Source organism: Lontra canadensis, unplaced genomic scaffold (genome assembly GCF_010015895.1).
Source record: "Lontra canadensis isolate GAN:19392208 unplaced genomic scaffold, GSC_riverotter_1.0 scaffold25, whole genome shotgun sequence".
Classification (NCBI taxonomy): Eukaryota; Metazoa; Chordata; class Mammalia; order Carnivora; family Mustelidae; genus Lontra; species Lontra canadensis.
This window is the reverse complement of record NW_022631019.1, coordinates 15,983,996-16,011,046: the sequence shown is the minus strand read 5'-3', so window position 1 is coordinate 16,011,046 and position 27,051 is coordinate 15,983,996. Positions and strand designations below refer to the sequence as shown.

The 27,051-nt window shown below is 41.7% G+C and overlaps 1 protein-coding gene across 4 annotated transcripts in view; it reads right to left on the bottom strand.

Moving 5' to 3' along the window:
- Window positions 1–27,051, bottom strand: part of ZBTB40 (zinc finger and BTB domain containing 40) — a 72,008-nt gene that overhangs the window by 32,643 nt on the left and 12,314 nt on the right. For 3 of the 4 annotated variants that reach the window (XM_032863699.1, XM_032863696.1, XM_032863698.1), the window contains exons 2-4: window positions 16,830–16,918; window positions 2,607–3,363; window positions 1,665–1,798 (exon numbers count right to left, since the gene is read on the bottom strand). In XM_032863699.1, coding sequence (XP_032719590.1) covers window positions 1,665–1,798; window positions 2,607–3,303 — 831 coding nt within the window. In that variant the 5' untranslated portion in view covers window positions 3,304–3,363; window positions 16,830–16,918. The remainder of the gene's footprint in view (window positions 1–1,664; window positions 1,799–2,606; window positions 3,364–16,829; window positions 16,919–27,051) is intronic. The other variant, XM_032863697.1, reaches the window with a different exon arrangement.

Below are 27,051 nucleotides of genomic sequence, written 5' to 3'. Positions count from 1 at the left end.
GGGAGGCCTCCCCCACACACTCCCCACCACACAGATGAGCAAGCCTGGGGGGACGGTGCCCACTGGTTCTGCCAGCACCGCTCAGCATGGGAGGCATGGCTGCGGGAAAGGCGAAGCTAGAGGAGTTCTAAAGTGGCTGCGGAGGCAATCCTGTACATTCAAGGGATGAGAAGTCAGGTAGTGAGGAAGCCCCCAGTGGGGATGCGTCTTGATGAGATATTGAAAGAAGGAAAAGGTCAGTTAAGAGCATGATAACCACTGGGCAGTCTTCTGTCAGGCCATTCCTAAACACTTAAACATACGTGACATATGTGTAGCATTTTCCCCTACTGGCAGTAAAACCCAGTGTGCAAGGGCACCACTCTAAAGCTAGAATGCTTGCGTTTAAATTCTTTCTCAGTCCTACGAGCTCTGTGGCCTTGGTCAGGTTATATACATGAGACTGCTCTTCTCATCTGTAAAACGGGGGCTAAAAATCAATAAAACAGTATCCATCCTGGGGGATTTTTGTAAGAATTAAATGTGATAACATGTGTGCCAAGCACAGCATGGTAAGTATTCAATAAATTTCACTATTAGTGGTTTCACGGTGGAAAATGGCCACTGTATTCCTAAACATTGGATGCAATTTACTACATAAGGTATGCACATTAGGTCCTTTTCATACCAGGTTTTAAGTATTTCTTTTTTTTTTTTTTTTAAAGATTTATTTATTTATTTGACAGAGAGAGAGAGAGAGAGATCACAAGTAGGCAGAGAGGCAGGCAGAGAGAGAGGGGGAAGCAGGCTCCCTGCTAAGCAGAGAGCCTGATGCGGGGCTCAATCCCAAGACCCTGAGATCATGACCTGAGCCGAAGGCAGAGGCTTAACCCACTGAGCCACCCAGGCACCCCTTAAGTATTTCTTACTGTTCTACTTTGGTTTTTATCATTTAGTCTGGATTTGGGGTTGTCCATGACTACTTTCTGCCTCATTTTATCCCCGATTACTCAGGTGGAAATGGTTTGATTAGTTAAGTATCCTGGATCAAAACTGGTTGTAAGTCTGGTGAAAAGAATATAACTTAGTTTTGAAACCATCTTGCCTAGTACTTTTCTAAGACGGCCCTTTAGAGAACAAATGTTAAAAAAAAAAAATAATAAAGTTTGAGGGACACCTGGGTGGCTCAGTTGGTCAAGCATCTGCCTTCAGCTCAGGTCATGATCCCAGGGTCCTGGGATAGAGTCCCCTTATCAGGCTCCTTGCTCAGAGGGGAGACTGCTTCTCCCTCTGCCTGACACTCCCCTTGCTCTCTATCTCTCTCTCTCTGACAAGTAATTCTTTTTTTTTTTTTTTTAAGATTTTATTTATTTATTTGACAGAGAGAGATCACAAGTAGGCAAAGAGGCAGGCAGAGAGAGGAGGAAGCAGGCTCACTGCTGAGCAGAGAGCCCAAAGCGGGGCTCGATCCCAGGACCCTGAGATCATGACCTGAGCTGAAGGCAGAGGCCTAACCCACTGAGCCACCCAGGCGCCCCCAAGTAATTCTTTTTAAAAAAATTAAAGTTTGAAAAAACTGAGACCCTGAAGTGTTTTGTATTTTCACAGTTCTGCCCCATATGGGAAACTGATCTGGTATCCAGAGAACACTATATCAGCAAACAAATAAAACTCATGGTACTTACCTCCTCTTGTGCACCTTTAATTTCTGAACATTCTTCTAGTCTTTTTAAAACATCCTGGGTAACCAAGAGTGCATCAGAGAAGACACTTTCATTCTCTAGAAGAAAATTCAGCTGATGCTGTTTCCTCTCATACTCTGAGTACAAAACAAAACACACACACACACACAAAAATCAGTGAGTCATTACTTGAGATGATTTTTTTTAAAGTTTAAGCTGACAATCTTTGGGTTATATGCAGCATTTATAACTGACACCTAGCACATCAGTTGTGGATAACAGAAAACAATGGCCCTAACAAGCTGCCTCCTCTGTGCCGTCCTCTTCCTGGTTAGAATAATGGGTCAGCATCAAAACTGGCCCATCAGGGGCGCTCAAGTGACTCCGTTGGTTAAGCGTCTGACTTGATTTTGGCGCAGGCTGCGATCTCTGAGTCGGGCTCTGCACTGGGCATGAAGACTTCTTGGGATTCTCTCTCTCCCTCTGCCCCTCCCCACTTCCTCTTTTTCTTTCTCTCTCTCTCAAAACAAAAACACCCCTGGTACATCATTATTTCAGTATTGCCTTCTGCTCTGCAGCTTATCCTCTGACTTCCATCACTCAAAAACACAGACATTTTAAAAGAAGAAGAATGCCCCCTCGGGGTGCTTGGCGGGCTCAGCTGGGGGAGCATACAACGCTTGATCTCAGGGTTATGGGTTCAAGCTCCATGTTGGGTATAGAGATGACTTTAAAAAAATAAAATCATAAAAAAAAAAAAAAGAACCATCCTCAGTAGCAGTTTTGTTTCAGATTCTGTGTGGGATTGGACTGGATTCTGGTTTCCTATCTAGCAGTGGTTTCTGATAAATTTATCACTGAAACAAAAAAATTCATAAAGAACACTGGATGTAGTAACTGACAATGGGAGGACAGATTACAAAAGAACTATTAAATGAAGGTTACCTGGCTCTGTGCCGGCCTCCTTTGCCTCTCTAAAGGCTTGTACAGCAGGGGAGGGGCAACAAACTTCAGATAGACGAGGAGTCTGCCCCGGGGTGTCTGTGTTCCCCTGCATCCCCTGGGCAATGGAAGGCCCCACACTCATCTCTCCGGCAACCATATCGACTGCGTCCTCGGCCTCGGCTTTCACACGGCCCCCTAGAGGGGCAGAAGCCTCCAGGGAAGGGCGAGGGTCTGCAGTGCCCTCAGAGGCAAGGACTTCTATGTCAGGCTTCTCCGGTTCTTTCCTGAATGCCTCCGAGGATGGTACGGAGCTGTCCCTCACCACCTGACCCTGAACAGAGCAGTTCACAAGGCTGGTCAGAAGATTTTTACAGCTAACGGCCACATCGAACATCTGGAGGCTGTCGGCCAGAGAGATGATTTTGGAGAAGTTGTGCTTGCCCACGGGTAGTCTGCCAGTGTACATCATTTCTAACAAGAGGGCAAACTCCTCGGGGCTCACCACAGACGCATCGATGGAGATGGTGTCTGTGTTGTCCAGCAGCGTCTTGAACAGGAGGCTGGCGGCGGCCAGGACCAGCTTGTGGGCCCGGAAGTAAATGGTGCCGATGGAAATGGTGCAGTCACAGAACTGCTGCTCCTTGCACAGAGTGTAGAGCTGCTGCAGCAGCTGCTGGCCGTAGCTGGGGAGCTCCATGGCCTGCGCTCTGCCCCAGGACTTCTTCCGGACCCACTCCGTGAGGATCAGTACGGTCTCCTAGAGAAACCCCCGAAGTGCCATGTTAGTACGTCACAAACACACAGGCAGAGACCCTGAATGAAAGAGTCGCACAAACACACAGGCAATGCACTCACGCACTCCCCCCTGCTGCTCCCCAGGAGGGGCGCCACGCTAGGCACACTATGTCAGTGACGCTGATGACAGCGGTCATGGGCTTAATGCCATCAAGGGGCTCATGCTTCGTGCTTCACCTGGACATTCTCACTGGAGCCTCACGGTGACTCCGTGGAAGAGATACCATCCCTCCCCCATTTCACAGATGCGACTAGAGCTTAGAGATACTGAGACAACCGGCCTGAGGCAAAGCAGCCGTTAAATGAGTTAAATGACTTGTGTGTATCACCCACCTCCGAGCGGTAGGTAATACACTGCTGGAGGCGTTCCTGCTTCCAGTGAATTCTCAGCCAGCGGAAGGAGGCAACTATATAAACAGATCTACAGCACAATGTCCTCATCTCCACGTGACCTATCTGCAACCCTGCACACCGGTCTCACTCCCTCCCACTTCAAACGCATGTTTCCTAGCTCCTGCTCTCTCTGGTTCTCCCGTGTCCTCCCTAGCCATGCCTTCCCAGCATCCTTGGCTGGGCCCTCTGCATCACGGTGGCCTCCACAGTTTGGAATGCTCCAGGACTCAGTCATCTCCCCTTTCGTCTTCTGTCTCATCTGATTCCACACCCTTGAAATATCAACGAATGTTGACAGTTTGCAGTCTGACACCTCGAGCCTGGACCTCTCCTCTGCAGTCCAGATGCACACCTCCAGCTCCCTGCTCAGCATCTCCGATCGGAAGACTGATGGGTGGCTTAAACCTATATCCCAAACTCTCCTGCCATCTTCCTACTCCACAGCAATTTTGTTCAGACCAAAACCCGGAAGTCATCCTTAAGTCCTATTTTTTTCTTATACTCCTTATCCAATCCTTTATAAATCCTGGGGGCTCTACCTTCAAAATATATCCAAAAGCCCAATCACTTCCTGCTGCCTCCACTGGCTCTGCTCTGGTCAGTCTAAGCCTCCGTCACCATGTATGTGGCCTACTGCAGCAAGCTCCTCTAACTGGTCTCCACACCCCTGCCCCATTCTAGCACCACCCCTACGCCACCCTACCTTAGCCCGGTAGTCAGAGGGATCTTTTTAGCACATAGCCAGAGCCTGTCCCTTCTTTGCACAGACGCCTCCTTGGCCTTGGTCTCAGAGTAAATGAGAAAGCCGAAGTTCTTCTAATGGCCTACACTCCCCTCATGACCTGGCTGGCACTAAGTCTTTAGGCCGCCTTCTCCCCTCACCCACTCTGCCCTACGCACACTGCCTTCCTTACCGATCACGGAACAGTCTGGACATGCTTACTGTGGTGTCTCGGCACGTGTGCATGGCTCACTCTCCCTTCCAGCAGGTCTCTGCTCTAAGGCCACAGCATTACTGAGGGCTTCCCTGACCGTGTCCTTTAAATAGCAGCCTCTTCTCCAGCCTCTGAACATTCCATCCCTCTTACTGTATTTACCCTCACAGCGTTATCACCTACGAACATCTATTTTTACTTATTATCACGTATCTCCCTCCCTTAGAATGTAAGCTCCACTAGGGAAGGACCTTTTAAAAATCATCTGCCCTCACACAAGTGTTGCTGGTTAGCTGGTGGAATGAGTACATGAAGGGGAGGAGATGCAATGGCGGAGACCTGCGCCCAGAAACCTAGCTTAGGGAAGAGCGGTGTGGAGCAGTTAGAGTGAGGTCTGGGGGAGGAACTGAGCTGCCCGAATAAATGCAGAGGCCCCGACGAGGTGAGGGGAGTGAGACAACAGGCGCTCGGAGCGGGAGCCTGCACGGCGGAAAGACAACTATCCCCAGTGGTGGGGAGGAAGGGCTGCGGCTGGAACTGCGAGGAATTCAGTGATCCTCGAACATAAGCAGAGACAGGCAGTATCAGGAGCTAAATCTGGCAGGCAGAGGTTGTGGCCACAGAGAGATACGTGGGCCACGCTTCAGAGCTTGGATTTATCTGAAAGGCAACGAGGAGCCACTGAAGGGGTTTAAAGGCTTTAAGCAGGGAAGTCACACGGCCAGAGATGCATCTTAAATGGATCATCTAAGTGACATCGGCACAGAATTGAGGGGATAATGCTGGAGACAGGTTCTGTTCTTGCAGGAGTTCAGAGAGAAATCAATGAGGACTTTGACCCAGAGAAGTGGCAAGAGAAGAAAGAGAAAGAGACGTCCAAAAATACTTAGAAAATGTAACTGTCATGATTTAAAGTCTGAGTGGATGCGAAGGAAGAGAAAGACAGCTCCTGGGCGCTGTTCTGGTGAGTGGGAGTGGGTGCTGAGATGATCCAGATAACACAAGAGAACTGTCTTGGGAAGAAGACATGTAGTTCAGTTTGGATTTGAGGATCTTATGACGATAGCCAAATTCTATCATCTTACTTGTGTAAAGAAAAGAAAATACACTGACAAAAAGCCAAATGTCAAAATAACACCAGTTGCCTCTCTTAGCAAGATTGTAGATGATCCCCTTTTCCTTCCACCACTATTTATTCATTTTCCCATATTTGAAGCTGCCAGATAAAAATAAAAATAGGGGTGCCTCAGCAGCTCAGTCGGTTGAGCGTCCAGTTCTTGATTTTGGCTTGAGTCATGATCTCAAGGTCATGGGATGGAGCCCCGTGTCTGGCTCTGTGTTCAGCAATGAATCTGCTTGTCCCTCCCACGCTGCTCCTTCCCCTGCTCATGCTCACATTCTCTCCTTCTCTCTCCCATAAACAAACAAAATCTTTTGAAAAAATAACAATATTTCCAAATTCTGGTTTCTGGTCTGGCACATAAGCAGCTCAGGAAGTGACCATTCCATCCAGACAACAGTAAAAAGCTAAACAATGGAAAGATCAACAACTCTTCTTAGATCTGTCAGAGAACTGAGGTTGCAGGGCAAACTGCTGTCCCCCAAACTGGAGAAAAAGGTAGATACAGAGAATCCTAACTTCTCAGAGCAGAAACCCACCAGCAGATACATGCATGGGAACTGGTACCAGAAAAGGAAAACTAAACTGAAATTGGTAAAACGCTGGAGGCTCAGGGTGCGAGAGTTAAGTTAAAAACTCCAGAGGGACCAAGTCATAATTTTCTAAGTTTTACCTCTAGGAGGTCTAAGGGGTGAATATAGGAGAAAAATTCCCTCCTGCTTCTGGAAGGGGGAGGGAAAACCAATCATTTTGAAATATGCCAGAGCACTCTGTTCTTAACAAGGCCTAGCTTCAGGAGAAACTATTTTACCAGATTCCAACCTAACTAAGGTTATGCTGGAAGGGTTAGGTTAGAAGTACCCTTCAGCCCACTTCTAGCCATCCAGCACCACTTAAGTGGTGGGGGTGGGAGGGGATGAACAGAAAAACATTGGTGAAGTTCATCCTCCTGTGATACAGGCTCACCAAGAGACTGAGACCGAATCATTGTTCTATAAAACACTTCCTCCCCACACCTTACTTTCCCGTCACTATACACTTATGTACCACAATTCCTTTTATCTACTACGTAATGTCTGCCTTTGAAGAAAAAATTATGGGACATACTAAAAGGCAAAAAACACGGTCTGAAGACACTGAGTGAGTATCAGAACCATAGTCAGATACATCAGGAATTATCAGATCAGGAATTTTTACAAACTGTGATTAATATGCTAAGGACATTAATGGAAAAGGTAGACAACATGCAAGAACAGATGAACAATGGAAGAGAGATGGAAAATTTAAGAAGTGAAAAAAATGCTCTAAGTCAAAAACATAACAGAAATTATGAATGCCTTTGATGTGCTCATTAGTAGACTGGGAAAAACTGAAGAAAGAATCTCTGAGTTTGAGGATATAATCAGAAGAGAATATCAAAGAACTGTGGGACAACTACAAAAGGTAAAATATCCATGCAAATGGGATATTTGATGGAGACGGAAGAGAAAGGAACAGAAGCAGTATTTGTAATAATAATGACAAGCATTTCCCCAAATTAATGTCAGACACCAAACCGCAGGTCTTGGATGCTCAGAGAACACCAAGCACAACAAATTCCAAAGCATTACACTTAGGCATATCATATTCAAACTATAAAAAATGAAAGTTTAAAAAAAATCTCAGAAGTCAGAGGAAAAAAAAAATACACTTTACCTATAGAGGAGCAAAGTAAAGAATCACATCAGAAACCACACAAGTAGGAAGAGGGTAGAATAAAATAACTGAAGTGTTGAGAAGGAAAAAAAAAAAAAAAAAGCCCAGCCAACCTAGAATTCTGTACCTTGCAAAATTAACCAAAAATACCCTTAACAAATTAAAAAAAAAAAAACAGAAATCATACAATCTTTGCTCTCAGACAAGAATGGACTTAAACTCAAAATCAATGACAGGGTGCCTGGGTGGCTGAGTCGGTTAAGCATCGGACTTCGGCTCAGGTCATAACCTCAGGGTCCTGGCATTGAACTCCGTGTCAAGCTCCCCTCTCAGCAAGGAATCTGCTTATCCCTCTCCCTCTGCTCCTACACCCCTGCTCGTGCTCTCTATTTCTAAGTAAATAAAATCTTAAAAAAAAAAAAATGACAAGAAGATAGCTGGAAAATATGTGGAGGTTAAACACACATTTTTCTAAATAATACATAGGTCAAGGAAGAAATCTCAAGAGGAATTTAAAAATATTCAAAACTAGGGGATGCCTGACTGGTTCAGTCAGTGGAGTATGAGACTCTTGATTTCAGGGTTATGAGTTTGAGCCCCATGTTGGGTGTAGAAATTTAGAAATATATATGTTCTAAACTAAATAAAAATGTAAATACAACTTATCAAAATTTGTGGGATGGGGGTGCTTGGGTGGCTCAGCGGGTTAAAGCCTCTGCCTTCAGCTCAGGTCACAATCCCAAGGTCCTGAGATCAAGCCCTGCATCTGGCTCTCTGCTCAGCGGGGAGCCTGCTGCCCCCACCCACCCGCCTCTCTGCCTACTTGTGATTCCTGCCTGTCAAATAAATTTTTAAAAATTTATTATTTCAGACCAATCTGAAAAGACCTAAATCTATCAAAGAAATTTCAACAATTAATAACCTTCCAATAGTGGAAGCACCAGGGCTGGATGGGTTCTCTGGTGAATTCTTCCAAACATTTAAGGAAGAAATTACACCAAGTATCTACACTCTCTTCCATTAGACAGAAGCAGAGAGGATACTTCTAACTCATTCTATGAAACCAAATTATACCACCACCAAAACCAAACAGACATAAGAAGAAAAAAACAAAAAAAAACTACAGACCAACATCTCTCATTAACCAAGATAAAGAGATCTTCAACAAAATATTAGCAAATCAAATCCAACTATGTATACAAAGAATGATATACCATGACCAAGTGGGATCTACCCCAGGTATCCAAGGCTGGCTCAACATCTGAAAATCAATAAATGTAATCCATTACATCAACAGGCTAAAGAAAAATCACATTATCTTATTAACAGATGCAGAAAAAAACACTAGACAAAATTCAAAAGGCATTTATGATTAAAAAAAAAAACTCTCAGCAAACTAGGAATAGAGAGAAACTTCTTCAATTTGATAAAGAACAACTACAAAAAAAACCTAACAGTTAATGTTACAGTTAGTAGAGAAAAGCTTGAAGCTTTCTTGCTAAAATCAGGAATAATGTAAGGATGTCCCTTCTTACCACAGCTTTGCAATATTATAATATTGCAAATTATTTCTAGCTAATTAATAAAACAAGAAAAGGAAATAAAAGGTATATAGGTTGGGAAGAAAAGAATAAGACGGTCTTGTTCACAGATGATATGTTTGTCTATGTAGAAAATCCAAAAGAATCAACAACAAAAAAACCCTAATATGCAATTACAGCAAGAATGCAGGATACGAGATAAATATACAAACATTAATCACTTTCCTACATATCAGCAATGAACTAGAACTTGAAATTAAAACATTACCATTTAAGGGGAGTCTGGGTGGTATCATTAAACATCCAACTCTTGGTTTCGGCTCAGGTCATGATCTCAGGGTCATGAGATTGAGCCCCACAATGGGCTCTGTGCTGAGCGTGAAATCTGCTTAAGATTTTTCTCTCCCTTGGGGCACCTGGGTGGCTCAGTGGGTTAAGCCTCTGCCTTCGGCTCAGGTCATGATCCCTGGGTCCTATGATCAAGCCCATATCGAGCTCTCTGCCTCTCTCTTTCCCCTCTCTCTCTCTGCCTGCCTCTCTGCATACTTGTAATCTCTATCAAATAAATAAAATCTTTAAAAAAAAAAAAAAAAGATTTTTCTCTCCCTCTCCCTCTACTCCTCCCCATCACACCTCACACTTGCATGCTCTCTCTCTCGCTCTCTAATAAATAAACTTTTAAAAATTAGCATTTAATTAGCGCCTAAAATTGAAATATAAAAAATATGTATGGATAAGTCTAACAAAATATGTACTAGAGTTATATGAGGAAAACTACCAAACTCTGATGAGCAATATCAAAGAAAAACCAAGTAAATGGTGAGACGTTCCTATCCTATTCATGGATAGGAAGATTCAGCACCATCAAAATTTCAACTCTTCCCAACTTGATCTATAGATTCGACACAATCCTAATCAAAATCCCAGCAAGTTATTGTGTGGATACGGAGAAACTCTTTCTAAAGTGTTTATGGAGAGGCAGGTTAGCCAACTCAGTATGGAAGAAGAGTAACAAAGCTGGAGGACTAACACTATTCAACTTCAAGATTTACTACAAAGCTAGAGTAACCAAGACGTGGTATTGGTGAAAAAATAGATAAAAATTAGCTCAAAAAAACAATCAACTAATCTTTGACAAAGAAGCAAAGACAATACAAAGCAGCAAAGATAGTACTTCAAGAAATGGCACTGGAACAACTGGACATCCACATGTAAAAAAGTATGAATCTAGACACAGACCTCAAAACTTTCACAAATTTCACTCAAAATGGGTCATAGACCTAAATGTGAAATGTTAGATTATAAAACTAGAAAATAACATAGGAGAAAACCCAAATGAACTTGAATACAGTGACAACATTTTTTCAGTCTAAAACCAAAGGCATGATCCTTAAATGAAATAACCGCTAAGTTAGATTCCATTAAAATTTTAAAAAACTTTTGTTCTGTGAAAGGTCATGTCAACAATGTGAGAAAACAAGCCACAGACTGGGATAAAATATTTGCAAAAGACACAGCTATTAAAAGACTACTATCCAAAATATACAGAGAATTCTGAAAACTCAACAATAAGAAAACAAACAATCTGATAAAAAATGTGCCAAACCTTACCAGACATCTCACCAAAGAGGAGATACAGATAGCAAGTATAAAAAGCAAGTACAAAAAATGTGCAACACATGTCATAAGAGAATTGCAAATTAAAGCAACATATTACAATGGCCAAAATCCACAACACTGACAGACCAAATGCGGTGAGCATTTATAGTAACAGGATCTCCTATATATTGCTAATGAGAATGCAAAACGGTACAGCTGCTTTGGAAGACAGATTAGCAGTTTCTTATAAAACTAAACATATCCTTACCATATGCTCCAACAATTGTGCTCTTGATATCTGCCTAAATGAACTGTCTACACAACAACACGCAGATATTTAGAGCAGCTCTACTAATAACTGCCCAAACTGGGAAGCAATCAAAATGTCTTTCAGTAGGTAAATGGATAAATAAACTGTGGTCCGTTCAGATAATAGAATATTATTCTACACTAGAAAGAAATGAGCTAACAGGCCATAGAATGACATGGAGGAAACATAAATGCATATTGTTCAGTGAAAGAAGCCAATCTGAAAAGGCTATAAAATGAATCCGACTATACGACATTCTAGAAAAGGCAAAGCTATGGAGACAGCCAAAAGATCAGTGGTTGTCAGTGGCTAAAGGAAGGCAGGGATAAACAGGTGAGAACAGAGGATTTTTAGGGCAGCGAAATTATTCTTTATGACACCACAATGGTAGATTCACATGTTATACGTTTGTCAAAATCCACAGAATGTACAATACCAAAAGTGACCCTAATGAAAACAATGGACTTCGAGTGATAATGGTATGTCAACATAGGTTCACTGACTGTAACAAACGTATCACGGCGGTGTGGGACAGTGGGGTGGGTGTGGAAAACCCTCTACTGTACTCTGTACTCCCAATTTTTTGTAAACCTAAAACTGCTCTAAAAAATAGTTATTTATAAAACTTCATAAAATGAATGTAAAATTTTCAGTTCTAATCACCCAAAGCCCTATCTGTACCATGATATTTATTATTATGGAACATTCATGAATTCATGTAGTATTTTTAGTTTACTCAGAATATCTTTAAGAACATCTAGCCCTACTGTTTGAATACAATTTGTCTTAATACCTGCATTATAACAACGCGTGCTTTTTAAAAACAAATAAACTGCAGCCCAGGAGCTAGCCGACTAGCTCTACTAGTAGAAGGGGCAGGGGCAGGACCGGAATGCCCATCTCCTGGTACTGGTGGAAAACAAAACAAAACAAAACAAAACAAAACAGATTCTGTAAGATTTAAAACAGGCAAAAGTAGGGACTATCTTTTTTTTTTTAAAGATAATTCTTAAAATTTGTAAATTAACTTATTTTAATAACTGAGGAAAAAAACCAGAAGAACAAGAATTCAATGTGCAAATACCACAAACTATAAACTTCTCAACAGGCGCTGAGGTTTTTCCAAAGAATGAATTGTATCAGCAGAATGTGATTTTTTTTCCCCAAAGAGAAGCCATAGGCCTTATGAATTCAATAAAGCAAAACACTTCTCTGGACATACATTAGATCTTTTTAAATATTTTTATAATACGAAATGAAACAAATGATTGGGATTTTATTCTCAGGACGGGCTTAAGATGTTTTTTGGTCATTTTTCTGGGGAAGTTATCTATGTCTTTCATCAGATTAAAAAAAAAAAAAAAAAGATCTAGCAATGATCCAGAGATATTTTGAGCATTAACTACAGAAACTTGTGGTCAGAACTATTTCATATTTTTGTTAACAAATTAATTAGATGGGGCGGGGGGCACCTGGGTGGCTCAGTCAGTTAAGAGGCTGCCTTCGGCTCAGGTCATGATCCCAGGTCCTGGGATGGAGCCCCGCATTAAGCTGAGCCCCCTGCTCAGCAGGGAGTCTGCTACTCCCTTGGCCCCTCCCCCCCTGGATCACGCTTGTGGGCACTCTCTCTCTCTCTCTCTCTCTCTCTCTGAAATAAATAAATACAATCTTTAAGAAAAATAAATTAGATGGGAAAATAATTGAATAACTATAGCAGAATAAGCAACTGAGCAAGGTCCAAAAAAACTGAACTAAATTATGTGGCTTACCAAAACACAGATATTAAAAACATGGTTATAAACTTGCAATAAAGGGAGAAAAGAGATACAGGTAAGGCAGAAGATGTTCAAGGGTAATCAAGGGCTACTTATGAATGTAAGTTGGCAATGTTGAAAGTTGAAATTTTACTAAGATTAATAGGAATACTAATTGAAAAGCAAACTTTTGGCAAAATGGCATGTCAAGCTGATGTAAATGGACCTTTTCTCCCACTTCATACAGAAATGCTGGATAAAACATTTTAAAAATGCTTTTAAAATATATAGTCAAGCTTTAAAAAAAAAAAAAAAGGAAATCCTCAGGCACCTAAAATGAAAGAGACATAAAAATCAAAACTGGAACATTAAGTGGGTGTTGAGACCATGGTGGCCCACAGGGGTTTCAAACTCCAATACAGACCCTAGGTTTGGAGGAAAAGCATTAATCCTCACATGGATACTAGAAATACAGCTTGAGGCAGGTAGAAGGTGGGCAAGTTGAAACTGAGACCCTTGCACAAAGCCCAGAGCCTCAAATACCTATCCTTCCTTGATATGCAGTCTAAAAAACCCTGCTCACTGGCTCAGGAAAGCACCCACAGGAAATCTAAAATGCAGGCCTATGATATAGAGAGGCATGTGTAGGTATGCAAATTTGTATCATACAGGAATCCTGAGCTGAGAAATTAATATAAAAACTGGTCTTTGACATGAAGCAGAAAAAAAACCAGAGTACTTCCACAACCCAAGGCACAGGGACTCACATAGTGAAGAAGAAAAACATAGAACAGAGCTCACTATTACAAACCATATGAGGAAGACACAAACATGAAAAGTAAACGTATACTGGCTAACAGTAGAAAATGTCAGAAGGTATCTTTGAAGCAAGGAAGGGAAACTTCTTAAACAATGCCCCAAATGCCAAAAAGGGGGGGGGGTGATGAATCTGACTGCAGTGATAATAAAGGTTTCTATCAAAGACATGAATAACAGACAATGGACAAAGGGTAAATTCAGGAGATAACATGTAATTTTCAGGAGATAATTATGTAAAGTTTAAAGACAATGCGAAATTAATACCTAGAAGATTTAAGAAATTTCTGCAAATCTAGAGAAAAAAATTAAAATCCAAGGGGGAAAAGGAGCAAATGATGTAACCAGACAATTCAGAGACGGAAAAGCTTATTTTTAATTAATCAACAAGTAGTAATAGTAGTTGTTATAATAGCAGTAATCCAGGCACCTGGGTGACTCAGTGGGTTAAGCATCTGCCTTTGGCTCAGGTCATGATCCCTGGGTCCTATGATCAAGCCCATATCGAGCTCCCTGTTCCGTGGGGAATCTGCTTCTCCTTCTCTCCCTCTGCCTAGCTCATGTTCTCTCTCTCTCAAATAAATAAATAAAATCTTAAAAAAAATTAATAGCCGCTAGCAATTATCTGATGATTATTGTATTCGGGAAATGTTTATTATATTCAGGAATATGCTTTACATGTACTAATTCATTTTGTCCTCTCAACAACCTGACGAGGCAGATATTGTAATTATTCCCTTTTACTGATGAAGAGACTAAGGCCCAGGAGGTTGAGTAATTTCTCCAAGATCTCACAGTAACACAGTAGAACTTGAGTTTGAATCTAGGGCACCATTGGTGGGTATATAAATTGTACAGCTGTTCTGAAAAACATTCTGCTAACATTTAGTGAAAATTTCTGTATATATATCTGTCTTATAACCCAGTGATCATATTCCTCCACAACTATCCTAGAAAAATTCTTACATGGGTCCATAAGGAAGCATGGACAGAAAGATCACTGGGGCGCTGTTTTTGGTAGCACGAAGATCAGAGGCAATTTAGATGTCCCTCACTAAAAGAGTGTAAGTAAAGGTTCAGGAGGTATACTATGGAAAATAGTGCATTAAAAGAAGGAACAACTAACTAGCTACCAGGACAGAAACACGGATAGACGCCCAGTATTGAGGGAAAAAGTAACAACCACAGTCAGCTCTAGAGCGTAACAGCATTTCTACAAGTTAAAAACATACCATCAAAACAATACCATCTACTTGATAAAGCCACATGTGTAGCCAAAGATGTATCATCAAATATATTAGAGTGGGTGCCTACAGTGTGGGAGGGGAATGAGAATAGGTGTTGGAGGTGAGAAAGAAAAACAGAATCAGACAAGGGGAGACTTGCTCAGACAGAGAACTGCTAGTGTCACAGATGAGGCGGCTCCCCGCACCACCCCCAGAAGGCAAAAAGTACAACTGAAAAGTCACGTGAGATAAGAACCACAAGAAGGAAAGTCATTAAACGCAGGAGCACAAACAGCAGCCCCAAGATTTGAAAACCATAAAAGCAATAGAATATAATTTAAAATGCTGTAAATTAATTGTATTTCATTTTAATAAACAGGCAAAATGAAGGAAGTCAGAATCAAAGAACAAGATAATATGGAAAAAGGATAGTCAGATGTGAAAAAGAACTTCTGGCTATAAAAAATTAAGTCACTGACATTCGCCCATTGATAAATTAAATAGATGAGAAACAGCTAAAGAAAAATTTGTGATTAAGAGAAGTCTGAGGAAATTACTCAGAAAGTAGCAGAGTTTATAAAAACAGAAATATGAAAGGGAAGTTAAAGGACACAGAAGACAGAATGAGAAAGTGTTCCAGATGGAATAATGGAAAACGTGTATGAGAAGCAATTTGAAGATATAATTACTGAGAATGTTCTAGAATTAAAGGCAAACACGAGTCTTCAGAAGAAAACTTCAAAATATCAACAACATGGAGAAAAAGAAGTTGTAAGGAAACCAAGGGAAAAGACTTTACTTACAAAAGGATGACAACTAGACCGATACAGACTTTCTATTTAATAACAATGATGCCAGAGGAAAATGCAGTAACAGCTGTTGAATATTAAGGAAAATAACAATCAAGAATCAATATCCAGGCTGAAACAAAATTATCTTCAAACAAACAGACAGACTGTCACAGGAAGAATTACTTTAAGAAGGAAACTGAACCAGGGGGAGAAAAAAAAAGATAGAACATAAGAAGATTCTAATAGCAAGTGGAAAGCAAAGAAACTGCTAAATAAATCCATTGGAAAAGTTAAAATCAGAAAGATTGATAACATCAATGCTGGTGAGGATGTGGAATGACTTGAACTCTCATACACTGCTGGCAGATGTGTAAAACAGTACAACTACACAGGAGACTTGGGTGGAGGTTTCTTTTAACATGGAATAAACTGCTAATAAATGCAACAACATGGAAAACCTAAAAGCTATTATGTTAAGTCAAAGAAACCAGGCAGAAAAAGTACACACATAGGACTCAACTTACAGGAAAAGGAAATACAGGTAAAACTAATCTGAAAAAATCAGATAGTAGTGTGGAGGTTGCTGGGACGCTGTAGGGAAGGGAAATGAATGGAAAGAGACACAAAAGAACTTCCTGGGGAATGGACATGTTCTACATTTTTTTGGTGGTGGGGGGTGGTGTTTAAAGAGTAGATTTTTTTTTTTTTTAAGATTTTATTTATTTGAGAGATAGAGATCACAAGTAGACAGAGAGGCAGGCAGAGAGAGAGGGAGAAGCAGGCTCCCTGCTGAGCAGAGACCCCCCCCCATGCGGGGTAGGGGGGGAGGGGGGCCTTGATCCCAGGACCCTAAGATCATGATCTGAGCCAAAGGCAAAGACTTAACCCACCGAGCCACCCACGTGCCCCTGAAGAGTAGGTATCTGTCAAAACTCTTCAAGTATAATATGTAAGCTCCGTTGTTAATTATACCTCAATAAAAAAGAAATTAAGAAATGTGTTGGTATACTCAAAATGCACTGGCTGTTTAAAAATGGGTACTGGAAGGAGAGGTTAAAAACAATACAGAATAATGATAACTATAGTAGCTAGCACTTACTGAAAGCTTACTATGTGCCAAGCACTGTTCTAAATGCTCTGCATATATTAACTCACTTACTCCTTTCAGCAACTCCATGGAGTAGGTACTCTTATTATCCACATTTTACAGATTAAAAAACTGTCGCACAGCAAGGTAACATAACTTACCTAGGGTAACACGAATGTGTGGCAGAGCTGGGGTCCAAACTCCGGCAGCCAGGCTCTGAAGTCTGTATTTGTAGAAATCCAATGCCTCTCTGAAATTAACAATCAACAACAAGGAAGATGAGAGGAGACCAGAGTCAGGGTGTCCCAAGAGTTGAGAGGATGACAAAAACAATGACTGACTTTAGTCTTTAGCCTAAATGAAGGGTGTATGTTAACACACTTGTAGGGGAATAGAAGCAAGTATTGCAAACGCAGGTACAAAAGAAAAGAAAGAAAATGTGATTAATACAAAAGCAAGTGAGAAAAGGAAAAAAGAAAGGCAAAAGAAAATTGCATTAAATAGAAAGCAACTGAAGAAGGCAGAAATAAGTCCAAATATATTTACAGTCATAATAAACAGATTGGACCTTCTTGATAAAAGGCAAGGAGAGATGGGACCCCTGGGTGGCACAGTCAGTTAAGTGTCTGACTCTTAGTTTCAGCTCAGGTCGCAGGATCTCAGAGTCATGATTATGATCAAGCCCTGTGTCAGGCTTTGTGTTCAGCTCGCACACACATGCACACACACGCTCTCTCTCTCTCTCTCTCAAATAAATAAATAAATCTTTAAAATGCAGAGAGGTTCTCTGATTGGGTTTTTAAAAAGTCAGCTATCTGTGGGGCACCTGGGTGGCTCAGTGGGTTAAAGCCTCTGCCTTCAGCTCAGGTCATGATCCCAGGGTCCTGGGATCGAGGCCCACATGGGGCTCTCTGCTCAGCAGGGAGCCTCCTTTCCTTCCTCTCTCTCTGCCTGCCTCTCTTGTGATCTCTGTCAAATAAATAAATAAAAATATTAAAAAAAAAAGTCATCTATCTGTTACTTACAAGAGAATTAGTGAGTGGGCGAGTTTACACTTAAAGCGGTACCCAGCTCACAGAAACTACTACATGTGATAGTTATTACTAGACACTATGAATCATCCTCATTAAATAGTTTTGCAACCAGCCAACTGACTTGACAGCTGAGGTATCTATCTGTAAATAAACAATTAAACTATATAATCTTTGTAGACCACTTTCAGGTACAGAACACTGCTATTAAATAAATCGAATATATAATCATAAGGGATACACTGGTGATTTGGGGGCTACTGAAATGTACTATAGAGGCTAAACTACACTTTGCCGATCTCACAACTGAAATATTAGAGCTTCTAACATACTTTACTGTTTCCCCCAATGCCCTCTGTAGGGAAGTTAAACTGAAGAGAGAGAACTTAGCACTGGATATAACGTTGTGAAAGTGTAGCTTTCAGGGCTAGAGCACTGCGTGTTGGAATCTCTAAGTGAAGTCTTGTAGATGCTTGTATAGAGGCAACCTAAATTATGTTATTAAGCACTTAACTGAAATTTCTAGGCTTGGGAAAATTGTCAAAGGTCCCAAGGGAAGAACATTTAAGCAACAAAAGAGCACCAGAAAGATAGATGTTCCTCAAAGGAACAATATTAAAGCCTCAAGAAAAGACTATACTGATATAGACTAAAGATACTTAGAAAGAAAAAACTTAATTGGCTGAACCAAGTGCTGCATAATGACCCAAAACACAAATGGGGATTCAACACAAAGTGGAAACTAGGCCAGCTTTCTAAAAGGAGCACAAAGAATATTTATTTATTTATTCATTTACATTTTTATTCTGTCTACTTCCAAAAAGGATCTGAAAGTTTAAGGATTGTTTAAGTTAAAAAGAAACAAGAGAAAAACCAGAAAAGGCAAAAGTGAGAACTAAGTCATAATTGGTCGGAAACATGGAACCCCTTTAATGAACAAGGGGGGATACAACACTGAAGCCTTACTCTTGATGTGCACCGCTTACTTAAATACAACAGATGTTCTGAAATCCACAAGTGCTGGTGATGTCCTCAGCAAAGCACTCAAAGGCCTTTGCTGACACTACTGGAGAGCGTAGGAGGCTCTTTTCTGTACCTCAGGAACTGGACCTACCATTCACTAATTATTATACTGTACACACACGTCATCCAATTCCCCATTATGGGTCATTTGCCCGTTATTTACTTAGCACATTGCTAAGTGCCGTGAAGGATTCAAAGGAAATATAAAACAAGATCTCTGTCTACAGGGAGTTGGTAATAAAGCTGATCCGATGCTAGAATGATTGAAAACAGATCTCTTAAAAGGACTCAATCCATACAAGACAAGAAGGACAGGAAGAAGAGACAACAAAGAGGCTGATCCCAGTGAGTGGCAACGAAAAGGCAAGAGCTGCAGCTGGTAAACGCAAGTGAGGTACAACTCCAACAGGCCAGGGTGAACGGTGGAGAGCTGCAGGCAGAAGAAGAGCCACGAAGAGGCACTCCGTTCCAGAAGAGGCACATCTGGCCCGTGTGCTGGAAATCGTGTATGTGTCCAGGACACTGGCACTGCACTCGGCTCTAGAAGGACATGCAGTAACTAGCTGCCATCATTATTATGGACGCTGGGCTGGCCAGGGTGGGTCTCCAAAACCACTGGTGGAAGAGGATGGGGGGAGCACAAGGCTACAGAGGTTGTGGGCGGGGGTGGGGGGGGGCAGAAAATGAGCAGAGGAACCTCCACCTGCTTTGAGAGAGGAGCTTCTGAAACAGGAATAGCACAATGAAAGCAGAGCTTTCCCAGTGACAGGAGGGCTGGACTAATAAGGAAAGTGCCTGCCAATGGAAAGGAAAAACAGGCCTCTTCTATTACGTTGTCTATACAGGCTGTAGCCTCAGACATCCTGTATTATGGATGGAGTTCCATGGAGAGGCTGGGCCCACTTCTGCCTGGATCTGTGTGTTCCAACATACACGAGAGAAAAGCCATTCTATTACTTAATCAAGGGTCTTCGATTCTGGTTGCCCTAACAATTCTGCCCTCTCCTTTGGGCCTATCTATCTCACAGTCTGAGACATCCCTTACAGTCTGGCTCAATGCAACCTTATCTGCTTAAAGTTGTTGTTTGTTTGTTTTTTGTTTTGTTTTGTTCCATTGCTGTTGATAATCCCTTTCTCCTGAATAAAATCTTTACTTCTACCTTGATGCCTGGGCTCTGCTGGAACCAGAGAGCTGGAAGAGACCTTGGAGAGCCCTATTCATTGCTTTCAGCAAACAGAAGTTCATTACTTTATCTATCACGTACTCTTGTCGCAGGACCAAATGACCTTAGTCCAATCTCTTCCCTTTTTAAGGGAGGAAACTGAGGTCCTGGGAGGCTGAGTTGCTCTTTGATCCGAGTCGGCTTTAACCCCATGGCTATTTAGTATCTCACAAACAACCAGAGTCAGGTGAAGCAACAGGCACGCTCCACATAATTAGAGCAAAGATCACACATTCAGAGACAAGAAATGGGGCATTTGCTACACACAAAAAGATGACTTAAAATGTAAGGTATCTAAGGAATCAGCTAAGTTAAAAGAGAACCACTAGCAATTATTTCTGAGAATACAAGGTGGATGGGTGAGGTCAGAAAAGGGTGACTACAGCTTTTAGTGGGCCCAGATTTCTCAAGTTCAAAAACAGCTATCATTTGGTCCTGTCTTACACGGAGGGCCTGAAAGGCGCCAACATGTAGTAAGGGGTGAGGTCTCTGTATTTGGCATCCCTGGGCTCCTGGTAGTATCCTGTCCTGTGTATTGCCACTGTTGTTTCTAACAAACGGTATTATCATGATCATCCTCATCATTCCATTCCAAAGTCTGGTCTCCTACGGTTCCAGCCCTTGAGACTTAGAGCAATACCTGAATGGCCTATGTGCTTTCTTACGGTATGTTCTGGTCACTGGGAAATCCAAGTAACCTGAACAGCTCCAAAAAAGCCCAGGAGTGAAGATTCTCAAGTGGCTGGCGGCATCAAGGATAAACTTCTCCTCTGGGGCTTTGGATGCTGTCTAGTGAGCACTAATGGTAGAAACCAAGCAAGGATGACACAGGGATGATACCTGCTTGTGTGCTGGGATTTACACCTCATCCCATTAATCTTCATTTTACAGATGAAGACTAAGGCTCAGAGATATTAAATGCACTAAGGGTCATGAGTTACCAAGGGGCAGAAGTGAGCCCGGGTCTCTGTTCTCACACCATGGTTCTGTCCTCTATAATGCGAAGGCCTTGCTGGATGCCAAGACTTAGCTACCACTTCTGCAGATAAGGTTCCCTTCCTAGAGCTCAGCAGCCATCAGGAAGCACAGCTGTCGAGACTTGGTTACTAAACAAGTACACTTACGGTCTCAGCCTGAGGGAACTGGTTAGCGAGCCAACCACATCCACTGCCCCATCAGCTCAGGAGACCGTATTTTTCACAATTATCAACTCATGTGTCATGACAGAGTTAGCCCGAATGACATCCCTGCTCTTTCTTTTCATATTCTGCCAAATTATAGATATTACCAAATAACTACTAGTAAGAGCTACTAATAATTAAGTACCTTACTATGTTTCTAAGCACTTATGTTCCCTCCTTTAATACTAACAATCCAGCAAGATAGGTAAACCCAATTCACAAGAAATCCTAATAGGTTCAGGAACAGGCCCAAGATCAGACAGCAAATCGGAAGAGGAACTGAGATCTTAATCCAGGCGGCCCGACCTAAATATTTTGCCCTTCACTAGAAGGGCTTCTTACTTGGGATCCTGTCAAAGAAAAGAAGAATCTGACCCAGAAGTTCTGGGGTAGGGCCTGAATTCTGCATTTCTAATAAGCTCCAGGTGACTGTCGGTCCAAGAACCCTCTCTGAGGAACAAAGCACCGTAAAGCCGTCTGTTCTCCACTTTTTTCATATCAAATTATTATGTCTTAAGTACCTCTAAAAAAATCTCAAGTCATCTTCAAATCCTTCCCTTTTGCACTTGTCTTTGGCTCCAGTCAGAAAAGCAAACTCCCTAACAGCTCTGGGAATAAAACCTACAAGATATGGAGGACTCCAATAACCACGGCTGAGGCGAATAGCTCTATGGCCTGGCCCCAACCCTAGCTCCTGCAGAATACATTTCAGCAGTCTGGCCGTCCCGGTTAGTCTGGCTTCCTTCCCTGGCTGCTGCCAAAGTAACCAAAAGTCAAACTGCTCCTGATCTAACATGGTCAGTCGAACCTGGTTAGGCCTTGGAAGGGCCTAGGATGGTAGAGCCAATCCATGAATGTACACTTAACTGCAAACAATGAAGAGATCTCTGCTTATGACACTATGTATGAACCCCTGTGTATTCCCTTTCCAGCCATTACATCATTTGTCTTCCCCAGAATCAGGCAACTCTACTGATCTTCAATAGCCTTCTACCGGGTTTCCCCGACAGCTGTATGGAACAGCGTTTCAAGACCTGCATTCTCTCTTGTGGCACAAAGTCTAAAATCAAGGCTCAATATTACATGCTCGCCAGTCAATTGGTAAAATCAGGAAGGCCTCAGGTGACCTAACTACAAATTCTCCTACCCATTCTGCTCTGGTAGACAAGGTCCCTGAGCCAAACAATCCTCCTTATCAAAGGGACTAAGGTCCAGCTCTTGTCTACCCCCTGAGTAGTGGGTTTCAGTTCCTTATCAGCCCCCAAGATTATTCTAGCAAGCCAATCACATACCCTGGCAGAAACCAGGAGGCACCCCACCTTTTGGATCCTGCAAAGCCCGCCTCCCACAGCCCCTGATGGTTGACTCTGCTCCTGAGGGCAAGCCTGTGTGGCCCTGAGCAGCAGACTGTGTCCTCCTCTGGGGCTGTGAGTCTATGTGACTAATAAAAGCTGTGGCCAGTCTCATCTGCCCGTGTCCGGTGTCATGTGTTAGCCATCCCCATAACCCTAGGGTAGGAATTCCTCCCTCAGCAACAGGGTGAGTAAGAGGTTTTAAAACACCCTTTCTGCCCAATCCCCCATCTCTGCTCTTTTCCATATGCTTCAATCTCTTGAAGGCCTTTGGCAAGGTCACCAACTGCTCAATGATGGTAATAACGTCCAGCCTTGTGCTAAGCACTATCCAAATACTTTTCCATTCATTTTCCTAACATCCCTATGAGGTAGATACCCTTATTACCCCTAATGTACAGATGAGGAAACTAATGTCTGACAGGTTATGCCCAAGACCATAGAGCTAAAAAGTCTGAGCACCATTCAAATGCAGATCTGCTGGCTCCCCATTCTTAATTACTACCTTAGTCTTGACAGAATTTCTGGGCTGGGTGTTAGCATTCCTCAACCCCTCTCCACAGGCAGAGATGAGCTGCTGGCTGGCCTGACAGGAACACTTGCATTTGAGATGCCTTATTTCCTTCTGCCGGTCTCTGCTGAAAGATGGATGGAGAGGTGTATCTGGAAAGAGTGCCCTTGCAACAGCCAGGCTATTGGCTGTCTCTCTGCCAAGAGACTTCCCTTGATGGCCTGAACTTAATTTACCAAAAGGTCTAGTCTGATTGTCAACCTTCCAGATACAAAACCCTGTCCCATATAAGTCTCACAGTTAATTGGACTTTGGAGGTTCGATAACACAGTCTCACTCCTAGAAGAAGTATAAATTAGAAAGTGAATTTATTAATTCATGTATTAGTGAAATAGGCCTACTCTTTACAGTTACACGTGACAAAATTCCAGCAGCGAAGTCAAGTGTCATCAGAAGAGACTGTGTGCTACCAACATTCAGTGGGAACAGGGGGCATCTGCCTTGGCCCGGGCAGGTACAGCCTGAGCGTCAGCGTACACTACCCCGGCCCCGCAAAGTGCTCTGCCGTGTCCCTTCTGTTGCCTGAACTCTTCGGTGGTTCCCATCTCTCTTTTGAAAAAGCAGGACTCAGCTTTGTCTCTGAGGTAACCCTATGCATGTATTTAGTAGCTCAGACCACGTGCTGAGTTTTGTTCCCTCTCCAGACGCAGGCAGTGTGCTCCTGTTGCCACGGCCCCAGGGCTTCCACTCAGCGCGCTCTGAGCATCTATGGGATCAGAACCACCTTCCCGGCAAGCAGCTTCACCCACTGAAGCTCTCAGCTCACTTCAAACTCAGCCACCCTCTAACTTCTCCCTGGCTATTACCAGGTTCAGTCCTCACTCCCTTTCCCCCCCGCTCCTCACCCCCCCACCCCGCCATGCACTTCTGTCACCTGTCGCTCTGCCTCTCTTCAGCCACTCTGTCACACATCACTAATGACGACTTTTTAAAAAGTATTTATAAATACCAAACAGGGGAAATGACTCTTCATCAGAAGGATAATAAAAGTCAGGGAATTTTGCAACTAAAATTATCCTTAGAGACTATGTAATTCAGGCCTTCTACAGATAAAAAGATATAGAAATTAAATGACCTGCCACATCATGTACCTAGATAATGGCCAAACCCAGGACCCAGATTTCTGGGTTTTCAAGACAGCACTTGAGCCAAAATACCAAACTCCTAAATATACAAAACAGGGGAGGGGCTAAGCAGGGAGGGCTTCCCACATATCTCACAGACTGGTGGCCATTAGCACTAGGTGTGGGAGACAGCACATTTACTATTCTTTTCTTTGAATGTTGATTCAGTATCAATCACTGATAGCTCTTTCAATGAGAAAATAATTATCCTCAAGCCAGAAAACTGCCCAAAAGTGTCTCAAAGAATATATGATTCCAAATTCCCCAATCCATTGTTATTCATAGAACAAAAAGGTAGATTTGTGACTTAACAAAAATAATAGAAAAACCACATTTTTAAAGTGACTAAGATATTTAAAAGATAACATATTTAATGAATATGTAACTGAGGTCATGATGGAAAAGGCTTTTTTACACATAAATCACAAATAACCAAAAGATGTGATAACATAAAAACATAAACCTCCAAAAAAAACAGTATCAACAAAACTAAAAGATAAATGATAAGCGTGTCATAAGAAGTGAAAAATGAGTGGCTAATATCAGAATAGAAAGCTCATACAAATCAATAAAGAAAACAAATTAACATTTAAATTTTTTTAAATGGACAAAGAAAACTCACAAACGAAATAAAAAAGTCCAACTGATTTAAAAAGTTCACCCTTGTGAATAATTAAAGAAATGCAAATTAAAACACTGATGCTATTTTGAAGCGATCAAATTGGAAAAATTTTGCAACAATAATATTTAATTGATAAACAGTAGTTTTAGACCACGCATCTGATTTGGCAGACTTCAGTTTAAAGCCTAACTCAAACGCTTAGTGACCTTGGGCAAGTCACCTTAATCACTGTGACCTTAACATCTTTACAGTGTGTGTGTGTGTGTGTGTGTGTGTGTGTATGTGTGTGTGAAGAAGAAATGGGATAATGCATCTGAATTGTTTTAGCAAAGTTCCTGTCAACAGTAAATGCTCAGTGTTAGCTGCTATTATTATAAAAATAATAGTTGTATTAATAACACAAGGGAGGGAGCACTGAGACAGGTGCGTACACAATGCCAATGAAAGTATAAACTGGTAAAAATCCTTCAAGAAGTAATACAGTAAGTAATCTGCTCATCTAGAGCTATAAAAAGTGTCGTTAAAGGGAGACATGAGAATTTGGGGGGGTTGGGAAGGATATATTCTATATGCACTGTCTGAATGTTTTACCAGAATGTTTACATATCAGTTGTATAATTATAGATAAATGAAAAAAAGTGATAAGCCCATAATAGAAGAAAATTTTTTAAAATATTTATACCTTTAGACCCACTTCTAGGACTCCCATCTACATGGAAATAATTAATTAGAGATATAATGAATTATTTATGTATACTGAATTTAGAAGAATAGCACCACTGGTAAAAAACTGGAAACTGAGTTGTACAATATGGAGATTTTAAGTAAATATGGTATACAGACATATTATGAAATATGCAGTCAGTAAAAATTAGGTTCTCTGTAGGATACCTATAGCACAAGCAACCAAAAATAAATAAATATATAAACAAATTGGACTTTATCATCTTCAAAAACTTTTGTGTATTAAAGGATACTGTTATGAAAGCAAAAAGAGAAGCCCAGAATGGGAACAAATACTCTCAACTCATTTACCTGATAAATGTCTAGTATCCAGAATATATAAATATAGCATATCAGAATACAGTATCCAGAACTCTTACAACTCACCAGCAAAATGACAAGCCCGTTAAAATCAGGCAAAGGATTAGAATAAATCTCTCTCCAAAGAGGATATACAAAATGGTCAATAAGCACATGAAAAGATGTTCGGTATCAGTTGTCGTTAGGGAACTGGGACATCGAAACTGCCAAGAGCTACCACCCCATACCCAGTAGGATGCTTAACAAAACACACACACACAGGCAGAAAGTACAGGTGTCTCGAGGATGTGGAGAAATTCGAAGCCTCACACATAGTTGGCGGGAATGTAAAATGTACAGCCACTGCGGAAGAAACAGATACTATACGAGCCAGCAATTCCAACTCTAGGTCCAACCCAAATGAAATGAAAATGTATATCCATCCACACATGGAGCATTATACACAACAGCCAAAACCTGGAAACAACCCAAACATCCACCAACTGAGTAATGAACCAACAAAATGTTGTATATCCATATAATGGAATATTCTTCAGCCATACAAAGGAATAGAACATAGAAAACGTACAACAGGGGTGAAATTTAGAAACACTATGCTCTGTGAAAGAAGTCAGTCACGAAAGGCTACGTACTGGAGGGTTCATTTATATGAACTGTCCAGAACAGGCAAATCCATAGAGATAGGAAGTGGACTAGTGGTTGCCAGGGGCTGGCAGGAGGGGGGAGTTGGGGAGTGAATGCTAATGGGTATGGGGTTTTCTTCTGGAGTGACGAAAATGTTTTAGAATTATAAAGTGGTGATGGTTACACAGACTTTTAAGTTGTGTATGTTAAAACAATGAACTGTATGGTAAGCGAATATCTAAATAAATTTTTTAATAAGGCTTTTAAAGATTTTTAATAACATGAGGAATGCTCTCAATATACTAAAAGGAAAAAAAACTAGCATGCAATTGTATATATAATTCCCACTTGGTTTAAAACTGATGGGACGCCTGGGTGGTTCAGTGGGTTAAGCCTCAGCCTTAGGCTCAGGTCAGGGTCTCAGGGTCCTGGGATGGAGTCCTGCATCGGGCTCTCTGCTCAGCAGGGAGCCTGCTTCCCCCTCTCCCTCTGCCTGCCTCTCTGCCTACTTGTGATCTCTATCAAATAAATAAATAAATAAAATCTTTTTTAAAAAGAGAGAGAAAATGTATGTACATGCATGTACAC